Source organism: Lingula anatina, chromosome 1 (assembly GCF_051362555.1).
Source record: "Lingula anatina isolate TDL-2025a chromosome 1, LinAna3.0, whole genome shotgun sequence".
Taxonomy (NCBI): Eukaryota; Metazoa; Brachiopoda; class Lingulata; order Lingulida; family Lingulidae; genus Lingula; species Lingula anatina.
The window spans coordinates 19,493,397-19,514,116 of NC_141767.1; the positions used below are offsets into that span (position 1 = coordinate 19,493,397).

At 34.7% G+C, this 20,720-nt stretch overlaps 1 protein-coding gene across 2 annotated transcripts; it reads left to right on the plus strand.

Annotated features, from left to right (window-relative positions):
• The first annotated feature begins 20 nt into the window (after positions 1-20).
• On the plus strand, positions 21-20,605 carry LOC106156567 (dynamin-binding protein). Of its 2 annotated transcripts, XM_013531876.2 has the most exons (19): positions 21-130; positions 2,738-3,015; positions 3,712-5,658; positions 5,914-5,999; positions 6,296-6,437; positions 11,873-12,105; positions 12,376-12,499; positions 12,814-12,905; positions 13,209-13,358; positions 13,771-13,876; positions 14,038-14,168; positions 14,396-14,500; positions 14,910-15,041; positions 15,407-15,568; positions 15,947-16,129; positions 16,739-16,918; positions 17,545-17,749; positions 17,999-18,273; positions 18,671-20,605. In XM_013531876.2, the coding sequence occupies exons 2-19, from the start codon at positions 2,751-2,753 to the stop codon at positions 18,854-18,856; spliced, it is 4,704 nt and encodes a 1,567-aa protein (XP_013387330.2). In that variant the 5' UTR covers positions 21-130; positions 2,738-2,750; the 3' UTR covers positions 18,857-20,605. The 2 variants fall into 2 exon arrangements, with proteins under 2 accessions (XP_013387330.2, XP_086857505.1); XM_087001379.1 differs by lacking the exon at positions 16,739-16,918.
• The last annotated feature ends 115 nt before the right edge of the window (positions 20,606-20,720 follow it).

Genomic DNA, 20,720 nt, shown 5'->3' on the forward strand with positions numbered 1-20,720 from the left:
CGCGGGAGGTAGTAGGTATGTTTTTATTTTACTGTACTTTAGTACCGAAAGAGCTCCGATATGTTCATTTCCGGTACAATGGCGAAACTCAAATTCTTTGTTGATACCTCAAAGAATGCGAGTTCTTAAAGTAAGTAGAGATATATTTGACATGGTTTCAGAGTTATGCACATGTCAAGTGTGATTTTTCGAGGGGTTCAAGTGTGAGGTACGTAAATTGAGTCGAACATTTTTAAAATATGGATCAAATTTTGTACACAGTTTGACTCGATCCACCCTGTATCATCGTTTGGTCACATCAGCCACCTGTTATAAGAACTTTGTTAAGTGTTATTGAATGCTAAGAATTGTTAAATTTGAGCTTAAAATCGAGCGCTTAAATTTTTCTATGTATCCAGTTCAGGGGAAACAAAACAGTAACAAATGACAAACAGTTAGTGTAGATAACACCTCTGAAGCGTGACTTGGTTTTAAATTAAAACATAATAAAAACCTAAAGACACATCTTGGATCGCTTTAAATGTCTCGGATCGTATTTAAAGTTGTAATAAGCTTGGAATGAAAATTTATGATACAATTCAAGATCATGGGACTTGTGAAGTTATCTTGGCCATTTATGCACTGTACATAAATTTCTTTTATGATATATTTTACAGCATATTTTCATTTCACTTCCTATATAATGAACAGGCAATTTATATGTTATCTGAATGTTAACTGGTTGTCATTATGAATAAGGGCAATTCCATAGTTTTATTTTTACTTTTTCAGGGAGGAGTTTTGTCCTTAGACTTAAGTTTTAGAAAAACAAATAAATTAATAAAAGTAAAACTTTCTCATATCATGTTTGACAGGAAGATAATATATCATGTTTGTGTCATAGCATGTTTAACATATAATAGTAATAGGGGATGTGCCAATTACTTTGGTTTTGATTTTTTGTACTTCAACAATCTGAAAAATCTGTAAAGTGACAGTTAACTCTTATTTTTAATGAGATGTGTATATGCTAAAAGATTATTATGTCAGATATCAGATTTAATTGATACTGTGCCTAATGAATATAATCAAAATCATTTTTATGATATCCTGATACTGTTTCATAGGCTGCATTGTATAATCAATCACCTGTTTTGTTATCTCTGATCCAGATCTAATAGTCAAGTTATGAATCATAAAACTTTTTTTAAAAAATGATACTTTTTAAAAATGATACTAAACATTTTATTTTGGTTTTACTAACAAGTTATTAACAAACCACTACCTTATTCAAAATACAATTTTTGAATCTTATCTTTACTGTAAAAATAATTTTAAGTTGCCGATTTGCATGATGATATCAATTTAGTATCAAGATGGTCAGTCTATGGAACAAATGGTTTACATCACCATAATTGTATAACTTAATGGGACTATAAATGTTTCCAAGAGGTATGTAAGGCTATTTAGGTTTTTATAGCAATGCATTTATACAATGGGCCATTGTTATAAAGACTTAAATATTTCTCTATTAAAAAAAGGATACTTAAGCCTTAACACATTCTCTGAAGAATATAGGTTTTTACAGCGTTTTTAATTCATTCCCACCAGAACACCTTTTCTTCTTTTTGAAAAATTGGTCATCTTATTCTATGAAAATACAAATCAGCATCAGAAGTTTGCACCCCACTATTACTTTCATGAACTGCATTGCAAAAAAGTTACATAGGAGAATAAAAGATCTAAATATTGGAGAGGAGTTATTGTGTAATGGCTTTTTTGTAAAACTAGGTCAGTTCCTCTCAGGTCATTGTGCATCCTACTGTAGCTCAAATATTTTAGAATCAAATGTCATCGTCAATGTGCTTATTTTGGGTCACTCACTTATAATGTGACTCAAATAACTTAATATCTACAACTGGAACAGTATATAATATCTTTAGCCGAATAGTTTGGTAGTATATACTATTAGCTAATTTAAAACCAGAAAGTTGAATTTGATCAATTATAAACTTGGCAAAAATTAAAAAAGATGGTAAGATTTTCACAATTAAATCAGATTAAAATTTGTTAAGAACTACCCATGCTAAAATGTACTATGCTACAGTGTACAATTCTTAAAAGTCGTAGAAATATTTTGCCAGGAGGATAAAATTCCTGTGATATGTGTAATAAACATCAGTTTGACCAGGTCATCCCACTTATATTGGTTATAAGATAAGCTAAGAAACCTAACTTGTTGGTCAACATAAGAATAGTGTATCAGCACTACTGAACGGTTTTTATTTGCACTGACATTTGTTATCTCAATTGCTATTGCATTATCTCTAACAACAATAAATAGTTAATGATTTGGTAAACCTCATTTTGCCTGTGATATGGTAAGTATGTTGTGAGTGCACATGGTTATTAGACTTTCCTAGACAATGCATCACATATTTTGCTACAAATGATAATGTGGCTTGACTTGTTTGGATAAGAATTTTAGATTGTGATTAAGATCACTAAAGGTGATTTTGATTTTAACTGTAATAAATATAGGTACTATAGGATAAAATCTGCAGTCTACTTGATATATTCAGTTAATCAGTCACATTTTGCAGTTTACCTTTCACAAATCTGACTTAAGTCAATAAAAGATTATATGTGTTCGATATAGAGGACAGGCACCAATTCATATGTAGATAGGTTTACAGTTTAACACAAACACTTGTGTATCAGTTTGTCTTCTAAATTAACCTCATATGTATGATTTCAGTTAATGGAGGAATATGGAAGGTAGCTACTTCCATGTAATATACAACTTTGACACAACAGAGAGGGGAGAGATTTCCCTTAGGCCAGGGGACATAGTTAAAGTGATACAGAAAGTTGATGACAACTGGCTGAGAGGAGAGATTGGTGACAGGCAGGGCAATTTTCCATCCAGCTTTGTAGAACCTGTCACCATCCCACAGTGCAGTGATGGCCAGAAAGTTTTTGCTGCAGTGGAGAACTTTGCTGCAGAGACAGGAGGGGATTTGCCTCTGGAAAGAGGTGGGGTTGTTGTTCAATAAATTTTATTAGAAAAAAGATGACTGGTTTCTGAAAATATTGGTTTGTTTGTGAAACCTGACAAATGTTATAACTGTAAAAAGTTTTGGTAGAAAATTGGAAGTCATTTGAATTTCATTACAGTTTACTGTATAGATGTGATTAGGAGTTTGTAGCAGCATACCTTTTGTTGTACTAAGATTTCTCATCTTTCACCAAAATCATTGAAAAAGTAGGTTATCTCTAGCAAGTGTGAAAACATACGCAAAAAAACCCTTGTTATTCATATGTAAATAATAAGGAACATTTTAATGCTTTTTTTAATGATGAAAAGAAAGGGTCATTAAAGGATTACTGTAGTCACACAAGCCACAGACACTTCATATTGAAATAACTCCACTTAATTTAAACAGGCCTGTATAAAGTACATACTGTATTTATAAATAGACTGTGTACAGGGAGTTTAAAAAGATGTTATTTTCAAACCTACAGCAATTTTTGTGCAGTCACATTTTTACATGCCTCTGGCTTTACCAAAATAGTTACATGACAGGAATCACCTTCATACCTTTGTTAGTAATGATATGTAAATGCTAGCCCATCACATTACTGTGGATGTTTCAGTTTAGTTTATGACTCTCTGCATGAATATAATGTTTTATATTATTATAATTATGACATTTTCTCTTTTTTCCTCAGGTGACATAATCTTAGGCTTGAGACAGATAGACAGTAATTGGTGGGAGGGCCAGGTCAAAAACTTAACTGGTATCTTCCCTCTGACACATGTTAGACTTTTAGATGTAAGACCAACTCTCCGACGAAAATCTACAGGTGCTCCACCTGATGGGGAAACAGGAAAGGATTTAATCGGAAAAGCCAAAGCTCTTATGGACCTTACAGCTCAAATAGACGATGAATTGAGTTTTCAGACTGGTGACATCATAAATATCACAAAAATTTTAGATGAGGATTTTTGTATGGGAGAATGCAATGGTGATGTGGGGATGTTTCCATTAGCCTTTGTGGATGTGATTGAAAAATATGGAAGTGCTTTGGATTCCCTTCCTGTGGAAGAAAAATCTTACGTTCCAAGATGTGGTCAGAATAGGACAGCATCTTTTACCAGCGAAAATACAAAATCCCACGACACAAGCATAACAGCTTATGCAAAAACGCTATACCCTTTCAAAGCTGAGAGAAAAAATGAGTTGACATTTAAAGAAAATGAGATTGTAGAATTACTTCAACATGTGGATGAGGACTGGATAGAAGGGGTGATAGATAATAACATTGGGGTTTTTCCAGCCAGTTATGTGGAGATTATAGTGGATTGTCCATGGGCAGCTGAATCTTACCAAAGCACTGTATCTAAAACTGACAAGGCAGAGGTTGTGGTTTCATCCACTCAGCCAACCACTGACATCAATGACAATACATCAAAAGGCAATTTTGAGCCAGTAACCCCAGTTGGAGGTGTACCTAAATACACCCCCCCAACTGAACATGTACCTGAATATACGGCCCAAACTGAAAAGGAACCTGAAATTACATGGTCGGTCAAAAACGCACCTGTAAATGATTCTTCTTCTGGAAGTGTGCCTTCATCTGGGAGTGTACCCTCGTCAAAGGACAACCCTGAACCTCATGAGGATGTCTATGGATTAGTCAAGTATGATTTCAAAGCAGAGTCAGAAAATGACCTCGATCTGCGAGAAGGGGACACAGTGACAGTGCTTCGGAAAGTGGATGGGAATTGGTTTGAGGCTAGACATGATGATGGTCACACGGGCTTTTGCCCCATCAACTTTATAGAACTTATTGGCCCTGAACCTGAGTGGCTGTCAAACTCTGGGATTCAGTCAGCACCTATTTCTAATGGTTTTAAAGTTGAAAACGATACAAAGACAAATATTTCTGGCCCATCTAACACTGAAAAGAAAGTTGAAGCTCCTTTGTCCAAAAAGCCTCCAATAAAAACCAAACCAGAAATCTTGAGGCCCAAGCCTGTCCTTGCACCAAAGCCTTTCTTGAAATCAACTGTGACCTCTGTTCGCTCAGTGACCCCACCTCAAAAAGTATTTGAATCAAAAGACATAGCCATAGACTCAAGTTTAGATGACATTGTAAAAAATCAAATGAAAAAAGCCAAAGATGAAGTGGAGTCAAGGTCAAGAAGCAGCAGCTCTCTCAGTAACACAAGCAACCATTCTAGAGATTCAGCAGGGTCAGGGGAATACACCACAAATGGATTAACTAGTAACATACAATCTGCCTCTGTGGCTCAGCAGAGTGGTGACTTAGAAAATGAAACCCTTAATCAGCAGAGAAAAGCATCTGTGAAGAGAGGCCCCCCACCGAGACCTACAGGTCCACGACTTGCTGCTGCTCCATCTAGGCAGCCATTAGAGCCACTGCGGATAGAAGGAAATGTAAGGACTGTCCCTTCCCGACCTGCTCCCTTGAGACCTTCAACATCGCCAGTTAAACTCACAGCCCCTCCTTTACAGGCCCCACCTCGACCTCAGCCCCCTCAAACAAACACCCCCAAGTCCCCTCCAAAGAGACCACAACAGCCAGTGGTCAACTCTGCTCTGGATGATTTGACTGACTTTATAGGATTCAGTCCAAATACTTCAATAACAGGTGTGTTTGTGTTAATTTGTATGCTGTTTATAATTTTGTTAATTTATGACTTAGTTCTTTTTAGAATTAAAAATAGATTATGGCTTATTTTTTAAAAGTACTTTTGATACATAATACTTTTTGAAAATTTTTATCATGAAACTAGAGAGATTTGAATATTTTCTGTATTTATAACTTAGACGACCATTTTTATTTCAGTTTTTTCTTCTGTTTGACAAAAGGTAGAATAGAATTATTGTTTGGTATGTTCTACAGATGTAGGTGACCATGATGAGGATGACAAGGAAGCACTGGTGGCAGATTTGCAAAGCAGAATGGCAGAGATACAGAAAGATATTGAGGTAGGAAACATCAACATGACTTTAGCAATCTATCTTGTTCCAATTTAGTAAAACTTGTGTAGAAAATATAGAAATTAACTTACAAACAGTTTGCTGTAGGTAAATTCACATTACTGGAACTCATCATAAAGTGGTGATAATTTATAAGGTAAGATTATTAGAAGTGTGACATTGTTATATAGATTTGTCTATTTCATAACTGAAATTGTTCATTTATTTATTTATTTATTTATTTATTTATTTATTTATTTATTTATTTCAAGAAAAAGCATTGAGTATTTTTTCCTCTTTTTCAGCAATATACCAAAACAAAGAAAGAACTGCAGCAGAAGTACAGGGCAGCCCAGACAGACCTGGAGAGACCTGCCATTGAGGAGGACATTGAGGACTGTAATGCCAACATCAGAGGACTCACAGCTGAGGTCAACTCTCTCAGAGGTAGGTCTGAGGACATATCTTTTAAATGTGAACCTGAATTCTGACTATACTGATGTTAAAAGAAAGAATTTAAAACTAAATTCCAGTTCACTGTGAACTGCATCATATGTTTAGTTTTTGAAATATTAAAAATCTATGTTACCATCATGTGTATTCTGTTTACTGAAATAGTCACAGGGAGCATATACTGGGTAAAGAGCCATCATCAATTTCCTGAAACACATTTTCATCCTGCTGTTTTGAAAATACTGAGAGTTAGAACTGTTAAGGGCATAGTATGTAAATAAAACCTGTTTTAAGCCATGTAACATGCAAATAGTCAGTTAAGGTCGGCATTCCAATGAAACTGGTTATGCACTGGCCTCACAAGGTCTTTTTGGTCGTAGTGTAAAAAAAAAAACTTGCCTTTTTATTGCTTTCAATAAATAGAACTAATGAAATGAAGCACCTGGAATTAGTTTATCTTCATTTAGTTAGTTCACTCACATAGTAAAGACGAAGTGTTAAAGGCGTGCTGAGACTGCCAAGGTCAGTTTGTTCAAATGTATTTGGTATTTGGAACCACAATATGCAAGTCAACTATGATGTTTTCCAAGATGGCAGGTGAAACACATAAACTGTTGAGGCCAAGGTCAGTTCAGGCCATGGTATGAAAATGAGGTCTGTATTTTTCAAATGTCAAGTTGATAAATGAAACATATTCATTTGAGGTGGTGCATTCTTATTGTAAGAATGAGACTGTGTTACCATTTGTCAAGCATAAAAAATGAGTATTGTCTGTTATAGTTGACATGTACAAGAGTTGGCCTGTCTGATAATTTTTTTTTTTATTTCATGTAAACTTCAAAACACTTGTGACTGTTAGAATGACACTGCCAGTATCTATTCACCTAGTGGATGTGGAATACTACATATCTGTAGGGATAAGTTGCTTGGGGTTGCTGTACTTACTAGTAAAATGATTGTATTTGTCACAACTGTCACATTGCTGGTTTACTGCATGTTCTGTGTCACACAAACTATACACAAGGTTTGTTGTAATGTTAAAATACTTAAGTTTCTATCTTTTTTTTTTTTTGACACTCTCAGTCTATGTTATGAATATATGGAATGTCTGCATAATTGCTGAATTATGTTCAATATAGTATAGATATCCCATACCATACTGAAGAAAAATAGCAAATTTATAAACATGGATTTAAGTTGGTATTATTGACTAAGTTTGGCAATATAAGATTTCAGGTAGATAACAGCAAGTAGATAACACATGTCAAGTATTATTTGGTAGTCAACCTATACTATATATAACTTGAAACATATTAATTTAATAGTCTTGCCCCTCTCAAGGTTACAACATTGTATGGTTGACAGTTTAACTGTGCACATTTTGACTGATATGACTGGAGTTCACAGAAGTAGCCATTACATAACAATTGATATTTTGACAGCCTCCCTCCTCCCCAAGATATTTATGACACTCACATGACTTGATTACATATCTGATCATAATAACACAGTCAGATGACTTAACATGCTGTAACTTGATGTATCTATTGTTACCAGATTTTGATGAAATTAAAAACTTAATACCCCCAAAATGGTCACAGTTTCCACATGAAATGGCACACTTACCTTTTGTGGTATATAATGCTGCTGTACAGTAATTGAGCCCACCTCATTTCTTACGTGAACATCACATACTTTTTGTTTGAGGGTGGATTATCAAGAAAGCCAACAACAGGGGTATTATCTTTTATCAATTGCCCCACTTACAGATGCAGTGAACATGATCTGTATATGAAATGATTCTGAGACACTGGTGTTCCTATTTGCATAGACTTGGCATGTTAGGTCATCATCTTCATTTATCAACTGCTGGAAGATGGAGGGTTATTAATAAGCAATAGCAATAGCAACTATTATAGTAACTAAAGCATGGTGAGATTAAACTACCAACTATTCAGAGTCCGCTGAAAATGTACTTTAGGATATATTTACATCTTTTTAACTTTTTTATTTATTTATTTATTTTATTTATTTATTTATTTTTTTTTTTGGGGGGGGGGGGGGGCTTGATTGTGCAAAGTGGTTAAGCATACATTATTTTAGTAAAAAATGTAAGAAGAATAAGCTATTATACCCCACATATTTGACTCCTGGACAGTTCAACAGATTACTATGGACTGTATATAGGAAGATAATCAAGTCCTAATGTGATTTGCCAGTTTCCTTGAATAGTTCATTTAAATAATTTGGTGGGGTTAACTATAGTTCCACCCTATCAAGAATTGGCTCAATCATATGTGCTGGCCAAGGTAGAATACTAATAGATTTTCACAGTGGGATTTGCTCCATGATTTTCTTTAGATTATGGAATTATTCAATCAGTCTATATATATACATACAGTTGCTCATCTGTTATTGATAAAAGTAGGGTAAAAATCACCAGACTTTGGGTCTTAATTAATGATTTACTGGGAATATGTATCACAGCACCACTATATATTGCTGATATAGTAAAGGTTCTTTCACTCCATGGCAATTTATTCAACATGTGACAACCTGCAAAAATTGGTAGATATGCTGGCGTATGTCAAATAAGTTGTAGGTAAGTTTTGTTGTAAATGTACTCAGAAGCAGTCTTGTATGTGCCAGCATATGACTTGTGTGCTCCCACATAAATGCAGGCTGTAGGTTGTAGGTATGTATTGTAATCATCGATAATAGTTCATACAAATTACTAGTAAGTCACCCATAAGTTAAAAACCTCTAGAAAACATAAGCCAAACTTATTTCAAACCTATGAATAAAATGATTTGAACCAATGTCAAATTCATCTCTAAGACATTGCTATTTGTACACAAAGTTATCAAAACATTCTTTATGATACTTATACATTTTGTCCAACTTGCTAGGGATACCCTAGATACAAACCCAAAATTGAAAAAAAAAAGAAAACATAAAAAGTTCAACATATTCCAACATTTTACAAAAAAAATGATAAGTCATTGACAGCATACTCTGGTTAAGTCGTCAAGGTATTGTGACAAGCCCTTGACAGTACTGGTGTAATATAGCCTACTTGACAGGATGACAGTGGCAGTGGTATGCATACTGTGTCCACACTGTTGAAGTGGACAGTTGATGGCCATTTGATAGTGGACTGCATAAGAAAGGAGAGATATGAATGGGGTGGATGATAAGGAGGACATGCTGCTGAATTTCCTGTGTTATAAGTGCTTTTTAAAAAGAGTATCAATTGCTATGAAGATATCTCACTTAAGACTGTCTGGAAAGATGTCTCACATTGGACTGCTATGTGGACATAGTTTCACTGTGTTATGCTCTGCAGGGTGGATTAACATCAAGGCATCATGATTCACTGTGCAAATGTGTCCCAGTCAGGTGTTGATATGGGAGTGTTGGGTGCATTACTTGGACTCTAAGCAAATTCTTAACACCACTGATTCAATAATGTATCATGAGAGAAAAAAATTCCAGATGAAGAATTTGAATGTGGTTATATGTGGTAATGTTATCATGAGGCTGACCTACTAAAACTGAAAACAAGCCAATGATGTTGATATATCTTTAATCAGTGTTGTGTGTTAACAGGTTGTACTGTTTAGAAATGGCAACTGGTATATGGAAAATGTAGCCCTGAAGGAAGTTGAGCAAATTTTTAGGTTTTTATTGTTATGATATGCTGTGACATCAGTAAGATGAAGAGGAAAACAGTTCAACAGTCAAGTTCCCACATTTTTTTCATAGAAAAATAGCACCAATATTTATAAATACATTTCATTACAAGGAAAACAGAATTTATTGTGAAGATTTTTCTCCTGAGAGCAATGAGCACAGCAGTGTGGTATAGTAGTAGTGAAGATGATAATGGTGAGTAGTAAGAAAAAAAATTACCCAAGTATGTGTGTGTGAATATCTCATTGGAAAGATTTAAAATACATTAAAGGGGCCATACAAATCTGTAAGTGCAGGAATGCCAGTGTTGCAGTGATAATCATGAATAAAAGTGAATACACCTGTAGAGTACAAGTCAGTTATTTGGCTAACTTCCACTGGTAACTTGTGCCAGTCAATATAGAAGCTTTTATGTACTACCTCAATCGCCCTCTTATCAGTTTTGGCAATTTCATTTTTTTTCTATACAATCTGAACTTGTGCTCACACAGTCTTAAGTCAAATACTAAACATTTTGTAATTTGACTAAAAGAAATACAAAATTTTGTACTATTTTATTTTTATTTGCAATATTCATCTTTGATCTGGCTCAGCATATTGGTTTGACGGAAATTTTAGTTTGGCTGCTAGAAATTTTATCTTAAACCTAGCTATGACAAGGATGTAAATATACCTTATCTAGATTACAAGGGTAACATGGGCTCTAGTGTTGCTTATTAAAGTGTGGTGGTCATTAAGTTGTCTACACTGCCAGCTAACATGGGGTGCTAGTGATGAGCTTGTAATTTAATTTACTTAATTTGGAAGGAAAAATCCTATAAGCAGGATGTGTAGTTTGTTAAAAGTGACAGTTAATGTCACCCATCAAGGATGTTCAGGTGTCTTAAGGCTAGTAGTTATGTGTAAAGGGGTGCAAGTTTACTAGTTTATTTTGGCAATTTTTTCAGGAATATGATAAAAAAAAAAAATTCATTCAGATGTATAGAGAAATAAACATTGACTGGTTTAGGTGTAAGTGACATTAGTAGACTGACCAAATTAATGAAAGTCTCACTTAACTTGGTTCAAATCAAGCACTGGGAGATAATTCTACCTGTATATTAACTTTTGATAACAAAAATAGCAAATTCATTTGGGTGAAGTTTTGTGGATAAAGTCTTTTGTAAACTTTCAGTTGGTAAGACAACTTAATTAGTGGCTGCCTTGTCTTGTCATTAAGACCTGAACCAGTTCAGGTTAACACACTTATACAGGTGAAATAAAGATTGCTTCAGTTCTCAGAATACATTCAGGACTGTGTTGTATTTTAAGATGGTTTCATGTACAAAGTTTTCACCCAGTAAGTCTATTTTTGTAATAGATGTTTTCAACTGTTCATCAGGGCAAGTGTTATTTAAATCCTCACATCACTCTTGATAGTGTCTTTCAATATTGAGTGTGAAATGCCCTTTATATTTTAATTCTACTTTCTATTTTTATGCGCCTATTTACAGTTTTAGATTTTCCAGGAAGATGAGAATTTAGCATAGCTCTTCCAGTTTATATATTTCACTACACCTGTACTGCACATCTGGGCATCACATCAGATGTTACGATGTTTAGTTGATTTTAGCAAAAATACCTATATTTCAGAGATATATTTTTTAAAAACTTTGACCCTTTTTTAGGGACAAAATGTTATGCTGCTGCTGATGTTTTAAACAAGATGTTTAATCTGGATAATTTTGCTTTCGTAGAAAACATCCAGCGTCTTCACCCAGACTGGGTTGACCCAGCTCTGGAAGCACAGAGGATGGAAGAAGAAGAGCAGAGAAGGAAGGAGGAGGAGAGGAGGTTATATGAAGAAAATAAACAGAAAATGAAAGAAAAAAGATGCAATGTTATCCAAGAACTTTTACTGACAGAGAAGGCATATTTGAAAGACCTCCAGCTGTGTGTAGAGGCATTTCTCAGTCCTGCCTCAGAAAAGGTAGAATGATGATCATTCTTTCCATGCAAAACTAATTTTTTAAAGAAAGAAAATGATTTTTTGTTTTGTTCTATTGTATTCTGGCATCAAACAGTCACTGGGCAATGAATGAGATCCATTTTTAATAAGTTCCAAATTAGCTGTGATTAAAACAGAAGGATAGATTTTAGCAATTTGTCTATATAATATATGTAATGGCTACGGCCTTTTATAAAGTCAAATATTATAAGCGACAGTGTATTAAACAAAAATTCTTTACCTTCTGCGCAGATGAAGGATGTTGACATGGAAACATTATTTGGGAACATAGAAGAAGTAGCGAATCTCTCCCAGAGAATGCTGAGTCAGCTGGAGAGAGCTGTGAATGGCAAAGAGTTCTATGAGCAAGTTTTAGGTATGCATTCCATGAATTGGCATATGTGTGGATGGGTGCATGCATGCGTGTGGGTGGGGTTTTTTTTTAAGTTACAAGAATTCTAGTTTTGATATGCAAATTTTATTCAGTGTTATTTTCAGAAACTAGTTTTTTCCTAGAAAGAGGGAAGGGGAGCTTGCTTTACTGTGGGGTCAATGTTTTACTTGACATTGCTTATTTTTTATCCAGGTTTCAGTAGACAAAAATTTTCAATAAAGGCTATTTACAGATATATTGTGCATGTTGTCATGTACTTAATTCTGAGATGTCTTATTTTCATCTTCTTATTTCAGGGAACTGTTTTGTCCAAATAGCAGAAGACATGAAGCATGTGTATGCTTTGTATTGCAGGAACCATGATGATGTACTTGCTCTCTTAGAAAAGGTGATTATGATTTAACATACATTTACATTTCAAACATTGAGCTGTTGTCAAACATGTTTATATCTGGTGTAATGTGAGTAATGTATAAACTTAACCAATGTCTTTCAGACAGATTTTAGTCTCACCAAGTAGAAAACTGAAACATCAACTAACTTAGTTCCCTATGTTAAGTTTTTGTCTAATTTTCCAATTAAACTGAGTAGAGATTGGAATTTAAATTGAGGAGTTTTAAAAAATGCACTTTTATGACTATATATACATGTGTTGTTTTTCTTATTTGTGTCATTTTCATTCATTTTTCAGTGTGAGTCACAGCAAGATATTCAGGATTACTTCAACCGTGGCTTGGAGAAAGTCCGTCAGCATACCACTGTGTTTGACCTGGGCTCTTTACTGATCAAACCTGTTCAGAGAATACTCAAATATCCTCTACTGCTCAATGAACTTTTAAAGGTACATAAACATTGTAGAACTACTCAGCTGAGGTTCTGAGGTCATAAAATGAACTCATAAAACCGTGAGTTCACTTCACAAAATAATCAGTCTAAATGGCTTGTTTTGAAGGCGATTTGGGTCATTTTGATTGAATTTCCTTGGCAAGTCTTTCTTTACGTAGTATATTTTCCATGCAATCAGTTGCCTTACACCTGTATTATTAAGTAAAGATTGAATTGCATTGTGTTGCATTTAAATGGGGCAAACCACATATATATAATATGAATGCCATATCTTTTGTAAGTACATATTCTTAAATGGTCAAAAATGGAAGATATAACCACAGATTCGGAATATAACTGTGCATTAAGTTAAGAACTTAGGTACATGTGTTACATATTTGTATATCTGTTTATCTGTACATTTTCAGTCCACAGAGGATTCTCACCCAGACAAGTTTCCATTGCTGACCGCTATCAATGCTATGACTGATGTGGCCACAGCTATCAATGAGTACAAGAGGAGGAAAGATTTAGGTATGGTGATTACTCACTGTTTTCAAACATCCTCACTATTCTGATATTACGTATGAGATTATGATTTGAAGTTTCATGTAAAATTGTAATTTAGTTTTGATTAACAGCCAATGATATCAACAAAGTGTGAAAGATTCTCATGTTCATTATTTCATTTTCAGTTTACAAATATAGAAAAGAAGCTGACAGCAAATTAAGCGATAAGATATCAAGACTCTCAATACATTCCATCATGAAAAAATCCAACAGACTTAGCATGAAGTTAACCTCAAATTTGGGACTGAGTTCACAGGTAAGAATGAAGTTAAATGATACAGAAACATTCCCACCAGCCTGAACTTTGACATTTGCTGGCTTTAATAACCTTTGATTGGTAATGGAGTTTGATGACTTCTCTAAATTGTCTTCAAAGTAGTTCAGGTGCTTTTTTAGAAACAATTCTGAAACTACTACCTTGCTTATGCTAATAATTAACACACATTTTGTTTTGCATCTACTTCTGCCTGTTAACTGTTACAGACAAAGGACCAGCAGTTCAATAAAGAAGAGATCAGATTTAGAAACTTAGAAAAGGCCATCAAGCTGTTTGTGAGGAATGTAGGACAGTACATAGACCAGTTACAGGTATTCGACAGTTATTGGTTGTTAAGTTTAAGATGATGGCACTGCTTTACTTATTTCGTATTTCTTATTTCTTATTCCTAGACATGTCAGGGCAGTTATTTATTGTGATATGTATAAAAATGTATTTGCTGAAGAGTTAATTTGCTTTGTGCTGGTGTCAGTAGATATACTGAAGATTAAATATTGGATCTATTATATAATCTACTTTTATATTAGTTAAAGATTGTTATTGATACATTGAATCTCTACTGAAAAGTTTAGTTGTAAACTTAACTTGCCTATGACTTGCATGTAATGGAGCCGCAGTACCAAAATTGCACTAGAAAAATAACTACAAAGCAAAAAGTCATCTCAGTATTTTATAGTGAAATGGTTAAAGTTTTAGAATGATATATGATTTTCTCAACAGGAAAGTGTGGGTTGTCAGGAAACAATGGCAGAGGACATATCAGATTTGTATGCAGAGAACAACTCTTGTCAGGAGGTTCAGCAGTATAGGGCAGCATTCAGGATGCTGGGAGATGAGAGTATATTCACTTTTGTAAGTACTTGTCATGTTCTATTTGACCCTTTTTTCAATACGACAAGGCACAGAAGTTTAGAATGTTTTGTTCTTGAGTTTTTTATATAGTTACTTTTGTACATTTTATGTTATTTTTTTACATAGGCAAAAGCATGGAAGCATGAAGGGGAAGAGCTGATAAATATTTTGCTTTAGGGTTTCTAGATAGTTCTTGATCAAATAAATTATCATTGTACATGGTGCATTGTGCATGAAGTCTTTAATAAAAATTCACAGTAATATTTATGAACAAAACTAATCTGTTATGTATATTTTCTTAGGATAAGTGATGTATAGTCTTTTTTAAGAATTGACAGTAAATTTACTCTTATATTTGTCATCAGAAATCTCATGTTGAGAGGCGAGTGACCATCCCTTTGAACAAACTACTGTCCATGTTCCACGGTCCACTGAATGTGATACAGAAGAGAGATGACAAGTTACTGGACTACGATAGCTGGGCAGCCAAGGTCAAAAGTACAAAGGATCAGGAGAGATTAAAAATGGTGTGTGTAAATAATTCAGTAGTTGGTGTTGAGCAGTTTTAAGACAGACTGTCTAGTTTTGTGTGGCCTGCCCTATAAATCTTTCTTTCTGAAAGCATGTCTGTAGGTTTATTTTCCTTTATGCTATACATTATGTGAAAAGCATTAATAAATATTGTGATTTGGCTTAAAAAAACATGAAAGGTAACAAACTAAAATGGACTATAACATTTTTAATTCAAGAATTTTTAGCTGGATACAAACTGTTTCAAATGCTAACGAAATTTTGATCAAATACTTTGGCTATTAGAAGTTGGCTCACTTCAGGTCGCAAGCTCAGAATTTAGTTCTTTAGAACGTGTCACATGTTTACATAAGATTTCCCCCATTCACTTACAGAGCAAAGACCAACTACAAAAAGCAAAGAACAACTATGAGGCACTGAATGCTCAATTACTAGATGAACTTCCCAAGTTGTCCAATATGTCCTTACAGTTGTTCAACGAGTGCATAGGAAGCTTTGTGCAGGCTCACAAAGTCTTCATAGAAGGAACCCTACGTCACATGTATCCACTTATGGAGGTAGGTTATGTACTGGAAAATGCACTGCTCATGAACCCGATATACATGATTGCATGCATACTGTCATGTATATCAATCGAGGGGCTAGCAAGGAGAAATTGTTTAATCAGCTAGCTGTGTATTATTTGTCATACATACAAATGAAAATCGTCCATGTTTCCCACCCAAAACCCTAATTTTGAATTAAGTACATTGATATCACCACACATAGGATGATGTCAAAGAATGAAATTTACACATTTTCACCAAGATGTTCTGTGGTGGTGGTAAAACCACATGCATGCTTGTTCTAACATTGAGAAACTCTGTCACTTTCTGAAGAAACCAGACTTTTTAGGTTAATTTTCAATTAAACTGCCTAACCCTTATGAAATATTCAGGAACCCATTTGCATATCTAAGATACTCTTTATTCTTATATTATTTTTATTCTCCAAATGTCTTTGCTAATGCTGTAAATTCACATCCTATATCTTTATGCAATAATAAGTCCTTATTCTAATGCCTTAAGTCCATATAAGGAATCCACATTTGAATTGGGAGATGTATATTAGCACTCATATGATATTGCATGTTGGTCTATATAGTCTGTTGCTTGCTAACCTTCCAGCTTCCCATAATGAATGGCACGGGTGGTGAGAATGTTCTGGAAATGTTCAATCAAGCGCATGCGGAAGTGGTGGATCAGTTGGCAGATCTCAGTTTTGTACCTAAGGGATTCAGCTCAAGAAAAGACAGCAAACCTGATGTGAAACTAAAAAGGCTTCCATCCGATTCCAAGTTTTATCAAGTAAGCAGACATATTAACACTGCTTCTACTTGGATGGTTACTCATGTCTTTGGCTCCACATTTGCATGGGTGATAATTGGGTGTTATTAATCAAAATTTTGGTTAACTTTGTGTTCTGTTTAATACCTTATTTATAGGTGAATGGTTCATTTAAGGTATTCATTTAGAATTGAATAAAGCACAAGGAGACTAGAGAAAGCAAAGGCTAATTGATAGACAAAATTAACAGTCTGTACTCACCATCATGATAATACCAAAAAATATGGCCCATATTGCTGTATCAGTATTAATCAGTCATATTTCTCCACAAAAGACTTCAGCTGAAGTTAAACCCCCTTTACACTGGACGGCATCCCTTTTGCGTTCTTTGTGCGACCATGAAACTGGCATCTCTGTGGTTGAAGAAAGGAGACACAAGCATTGCTTTGGTTGCAAAATGAATGCTCAATGATTGGCCAGTTGTGGACATGTAACATATTATTTTTGTACTCTCAAACGGGGTCGTACTACAGGACACAGAAAGGATGCTGTCCAGTATAAAGGGGTTCTATACAGTCATGTGATACACTATGCCAAATGTAAGTAACACAAGATCGTGAAATGCAAAGCAGTCTTCTTTATGCCAGGAGTTACCTGCAGTGAGCAGTCAGACGGAGAGTCAGAGGACGTCAGTGAGGCAGCAGTACCCCTCAGATAAACTGTACACCGTGACCCAGACACAGAGCAGCCGAGATGCCATGTCCATCAGCCTGGCCGAGGGAGACATTGTGGGGGTCATCAAGGAACAGGATCCCATGGGGAATAAGGACAAGTGGTTTGTGGATAATGGAGGTAAGTGGTGTGCTGAGCAGAATGTGTTGGAATTGTGAAAAGTGACACTTTTTTAATGTATTCAGCTTGTGGAATCACATGAAGCATACATTCTGTATATCTGTAGAAGGCATTGACAAAAATGAAAAATAAATTAATAATTTTCAGGTTTTATTATTGTCTTTCATTATATTGAATAAAGTTTCACAACAAATAGATTCTGATTTTGTTGCAAGTCTGCATTTCATTGTTCCCCTTTCAATGTTTCAGCAATAAAGGGATTTGTACCAAGCAACAGCCTGGCACCACTTGCGTCTTCCTCCCCTTACCCCTCCCCTGAGAGACCCAGGGCCTCCACCCCATCTTTTCCCACAGATCTTATGGAACTGAGTCCAACACAACCCAGTATGAAGAGACAGGAGAGTGAGGACTTCCTTAGTGAACTTGATAAATACAGTGATATGTACGAACAATATGAAAAAGAGCATGAAGCTCAAGGATATGAAGGATATACAAATCCAACACTATCTGCACAGGTACCTCAGGTATGTTGTAAAGATTTCCAATTAGCATGCTGGTTTTACATTCTTTGGAGGTGAAATTGTGTTCATATTAATGACGCAAATATATTAAATGGAATAGTAAAAGAAATGTGTGACATTTCAGCAAAGTGATTGTTCTTTTGCATTGAGCAGTATAATTTCTGCTATTGGAAACATGATTTGTGTATTGAAGATAGAGATTGGAGATGGTTTTAAGTCCAGTTGAAACATCATGCTACACTTGTCATATTCAACAGAACACCTCAAATTATTTTCTGTCTGTATAGAATTATTGGAATCAAAGTTGAACTTTGAAGCAAGAAATACCAATGAAATCAGAGAGAGAGAGAGATGACCACTCTGCTTCAGAAATAAATCTTGTATGGCTTTTTCATTTCAGTATTACTATGCCCAGTACCAGTTTGAAGCCAGAAACAGCAATGAGATCAGCCTGAGAGAAGGCCAGCCGGTCACAGTGTTACAGAAGTATGATGAACAAGGCAACCCAGACTGGTGGATGGTAGACATTGACGGTGTACAGGGTTACGCCCCTGCTAATTACCTTTATACATCCCAGCCTTCATGATGAAAGCATATGTGCTGGTACAGTGTATATATGCACATGCAAATAAACATAAACATACAAAATTGCATCCTCAAAATGCACAAACATACAGACAGAAAATTATAATTTCTGTAAGCCCTATCATATAGGGCATGAATTGTTTTGCTTTGGATAGTCCAGATTTGTACTGGATTTAACCAGTAGTTCACCAATTAACATGGAATCAAAGATGTGTATGCTTTCATGGCAGATTTAGCTGTGCTGCTCTTTCATCTGCACAAGTTATTGCAGTCAAGTTGCTCTTCTGGTGCCTGAACAAGATTTTGTTTGATGCTGCATGCTCTGAACCATATTTTTTTTTAATAGGTTTTAGTTTATTCTATGTGCCAGTTTATCCCAGAATTACAATGGATTGTAGAAATTGGAGACTCCAAAAACAAATTTAGGTAGTATCTTATTTGTTTTTTAAGCTCAGATGAATGAGCAGTGTGTTTTAATTTGTGGCAGACAATGCATGTCCACAGCAGTTTGTGGTACAACTTGAAGAGAATTATATGTCATTTCATGTTTGGAATCATTGTTCAATGGACATGTAGTGTAGGTGACTGCATTTTATTCCTTGATGCATTGTAAAATAAAGTACTTTTTTGCTTACGAATATAGACTGGTCATAAACGAGTACATTTGACTCAGAGATGTACTTCTTTATAAATGTGCTGATAAACACTGAGAGTTTTATTTAAGTATTCTTTCAAAGTTGAGCCTATTGTGTACCACTTAAAGATCATTTTAACAGAGTTAAAACCGTAACTACGAAGTAAATAATAATAAAATGAACATGTTTGGCATCACTTTCAATTTAAAATTAACTGGTGATAAGGTACAGGAAAGTGTTTACTTCAATCTTTACAATCTTCAGTGGCAAACATACAATTGTGATATTTCAGCGCATGTGATGTAATGCTTCTTGCATTGCTTCATATCATATAATTACATATCTATGCACAGTACACAGTATATTACTTTTTTTTTTCTGAACATTGAAGCTGGTATATACATGTATATATATAAGCAAAACTTACACATTTTACCAAAGTGCATTAAGTTCTTTTTCAGTGTAACCATGGTCTGCAGCAGGGTAGTTTTAATGTTTTACTAGTTGTCTTGAAACAAAAAGTTTGTTTTTATAAAATGCACTTTTCAAGTCACTGATCTTGATTTAAAATAAATAGAAATGGATATTTCATAATATTCATAGCCAGATAGCTTACAGATGTAGAGAAATGGTGTAATTCGTCATTTTTATAGGGTGTTAAAAAGCATGCCCTTTTATCAATTTTAATTTATTGTAAACATGTTTTATGATAGCATATTGGCCTTATTGACATAAACATCGCAAGGAAAACTAGTGCCTTTTGTTAGTTCCCATTTGTTGGAGCCGTGAGACATCAGGAAATGTTTCAAACATAAAATATTTTAATTTAGTATTGTGGCTTGATTAACAAATGTTACATAGCAAGTTGTTAGTTATCCTTTTCATGTGTTGTATTTGGTGCCCCTGTGAACGTATGCTTTTGCCCACCTGATGTATAATATTGCAAGCTCAGATAATGATCCATTTTTTGCAAGTGGATTTGTTATACAACAGGAGTGATAAGAAAGGATGAACTTTTTAGTGTTGTTTTTTTTTTTGCTGCAGTTATCACAGTTATAGAAAGGAGCCAGAATACCATTCATTTATGAATGGAGAAATAAATGTGCATATTTGAATATTTCTCTTATTCTTTTTTTATTTATTTTTATGCAAGAGTGTGGGTCAATCTCTTCCCCATTTATCTTTATCTTGCATGGTGGTCTTCTTGCTCTGAGCAATGTAATATACATT